Raw genomic sequence first — 3,288 nt, 5'->3', positions numbered from 1 at the left:
GTTCTGGTCCAGGATGAAAACATGGACAGTGGCGTTGCTGCTCAGAGACGGAGAGCCCTGGTCCTTTGCCTGAACCTGAATCTGAAACACCTTCAGCTTCTCGTAGTCGAACGAGTGCATGCTGTAGATGCTGCCGTTATCTGAGTTGATGTAAACATAAGAGGAGACAGAAACGTCCTGCACCTTAGAGTCCAGGATAGAGTACGAAATCTTGGCGTTGTCACCCGCATCAGGATCAGTTGCAGACACAGAGCACAAAATATTCCCAGGAGCGTGATTCTCTTTAACATAAACGACATAAGAGGGCTGGGAGAAGACTGGTGGGTTGTCATTTACATCTAACAACTCAACAAGTATGACTTTTTCACTCGTCAGTGGGGGTTTTCCAGAATCAGTGGCACTTATCTTCACACTATAGCGGTCATTTTTTTCACGGTCAAGTGGCCCATTCGTCACTAATGAGTAATGGTTTGAGACAGATGGATTTAACTTAAACGGAGATTTAGGAGATAGGCTTAATGTAACTTTGCCATTGTCGCCTGAATCTGGGTCTTTTGCGCTTATCAATGCAATAACTGTTCCAATTGCAGAATCTTCTGGGACAGGTGTTGTTAAAGACGTAACAATTATTTCAGGATTGTTGTCGTTTATGTCAACTATTTTGATTTCAACGCCACAATGTCCATCCATCTCAGGATTGCCTTTGTCTTTAGCAGTTACATCAAATCGATGCAAAGAGTTTGTTTCATGGTCTAACATTCCTTTAACGACAATAGTTCCACTAGAAGGTTCAATATCAAATAATGATAAAATCAGATCGGTAGTTTGCTCTGCAAAAAAATACTCAATTTCTCCATTTAGTCCTTCGTCTGCATCTGTGGCTTTAACATGCAATATTTCAGTTCCAGGTCTTGCATTTTCGCTTACATTAGTCTCGTACACTTGTCTTTCAAACTGCGGCGCATTGTCATTGATATCAAGTACTACAACTGTAATTTCCGATGTCCCTGAGCGCACAGGATCTCCACCGTCTACAGCAGTGAGGATGAGGTTGTGCACAGGCAGTTTTTCTCTATCAAGCGGTTTTTCAAGAACCAGCTCAGGGATTTTTCTTCCGTCTTTGTGGTTTTTAACCGTCAGTTTAAAATTGTCATTTTTGCTTATAAGATAAGAGCGCACGGAATTAATGCCAACATCAGGATCTTGGGCACTTTCTAACGGAAATCGAGCGCCTGGATTTACCAGCTCTGCAATTTTCACCACCTTCTCTTTCGTAAGAAAGCTAGGAGAATTATCGTTTGTGTCCTGTATTTCAATTTCCACTCTGTGCAGCTGTAGGGGGTTATCTATAACTAGTTCTAAAGGCAGCAAACACGACGGTTTTTGCGCACACAGTTCCTCCCTATCTATCCTGTCTATCACCACCAGTTCTCCCTTGCCCAAGTCCACACTAAAATACTGCTTACCAGCTTCCGATGTAATCCGCAATTTACGCCGATACAGTTCAGATACAACCAAACCCAAATCTTTGGCGAGATTTCCTACCACAGAGCCCTGTTTCAGCTCCTCCGGGATGCTGTAGCGAGTCTGTCCGTCTATTGTACTCCACAATAGGAAGAAATGATACAACCACAAAAACACCTGCCATGTCCGCAGTTTATTCCACATTATTCCTCGTTCCATGAATCCCATATCTTTTCACTCAAGTCCCTGCTCCTTAACTGATTTAGAGAAGGTTTATAATCCAAAGTAGATGCGTCCGCAGATCTATCAGAGACAGTCATGCTTTGTGTCTGCATAAGCATCCCTCTCCTCCTGTGCAGAATATTGCAACGGTTACGGGGCTGATGCTACTCGGTGAGACGGAGTAGATCTCTTTGTACAGCGATGGATGTCATTGGTGGACTGAGTATATCTACTTCCACCAATCGGGGCATCAGTGAAGGACTACAGAATGATGACGTAAAAGAATGAGAAGCAGAAAAATCCTCATGAACACATCCTCGTCAATAAACAGGATCCTTAACATCAACAACCGTTTTTATAATTTGTATTTGAAGACCATAAATATAATGATTCTAATTATAATTATACATTAAGCATACTATATAATAATATAGTCAATAGCTTATTAATAACTGCATATAAGAGATTATAGATGCAGTATCCATTAAGTAACTCAGGGAATGATCATTGCAAGATCACTCATCTATTGATCTGTGTTAATCCATCTCTCCTGTTCTCTGTGTGTACCTTCATGCATGCACATGGCTGTGTAACAGACAAGGCTCTTCATTGCCTTCCTGTGGCAAAACAAAGCCAGTGCAGCCTGCAGACGTCATTACGTCTCAACAGCCCTCTGCACGCCTCAGAGACCTAAATCTGATAGCAGCAAACGTAAAGTACCCGTATGGAGGTCTGTAGAGCAAGCGAACAGGGAGGGGGGGAGCGCAGAACGAGTAGAAAGGCGTTTACTCTTGCTTTGCTTCTCTCCCTCTCTCACTCAGTCTCTCACACACATATTTCTAGGATATTAGAGACTTAAACGACATACCAGCAAGTGTTACCCGGTCTATCATGAAAGGTTTTTTTTTTCTAAATAACATGCCAAATCCCTCAACAAATTATCATGCGCTGTCATAAATTATTTTAAGTACAGAACGCCTAAATTCAATGCAACAAGTAGTAAAATAATCCATTATAACATCTACAAAACAGTACAAATGAATTAACAAAATATATCTCTAGTATTTGCAATACTCATATTGTCTAAATAGAGGTGGGCGACAGAGGGAGACGTAGAGAGGTAGTGGGAAACAGCGAGAGGAGGGGGAGAGCAGCGGAGCTGGTTTCAGCACCACCAGTGTGGACAGCGCCACACAGGCGGCCAACTGCTGCTGCTGCAAGCTGCTGAGGAGGCTGTCTGTCTGCACGCTGTCACTGAGCAGGGCGAGGGGAATAAGCTCAGCCTTCTCGCTAGTTTTATAACTGGACACAAAAAAATAAAAACAGGGGCAGATTGTGCTGGGAGCAAAGTGTGCTTTTTACTATTTTTACACGGGATATAAAGATAGTAATGGTGATGCAACTGTAAAATAATAGGCTCAAGAATGTGTCATTTTCAATAATAACGGTTGATCACATCACATCACATCTAAAATGCAGCATTTTGCTAATGCTGTATTTGTAATATTTTGTCAAGACGAAATGCAAAGTTCAAAGATGCATTTTGACTTAAATTAAGAAGTCAGTGCTCAAACAAATAATGTCTTCTTTAAAAAAAAAAAA

The 3,288-nt window shown here is 41.7% G+C and overlaps 1 protein-coding gene across 1 annotated transcript in view; it reads right to left on the bottom strand.

The window, feature by feature from the left end:
* Window positions 1–3,288, bottom strand: part of LOC103374836 (protocadherin beta-15-like) — a gene marked incomplete at its 3' end in the record, with an annotated part of 13,976 nt that continues 10,688 nt past the window's right edge. Inside the window, exons 4-5 of the mRNA XM_008304987.1 lie at window positions 2,819–2,988; window positions 1–1,694 (exon numbers count right to left, since the gene is read on the bottom strand). Coding sequence (XP_008303209.1) covers window positions 1–1,694; window positions 2,819–2,988 — 1,864 coding nt within the window. The remainder of the gene's footprint in view (window positions 1,695–2,818; window positions 2,989–3,288) is intronic.

The sequence above is a fragment of the Stegastes partitus genome, unplaced genomic scaffold (genome assembly GCF_000690725.1).
Source record: "Stegastes partitus isolate 25-593 unplaced genomic scaffold, Stegastes_partitus-1.0.2 Scaffold2371, whole genome shotgun sequence".
Taxonomy (NCBI): domain Eukaryota; kingdom Metazoa; phylum Chordata; class Actinopteri; family Pomacentridae; genus Stegastes; species Stegastes partitus.
The sequence above is the reverse complement of the archived record's forward strand: the minus strand, read 5'-3'. Positions and strand labels throughout refer to the sequence as shown.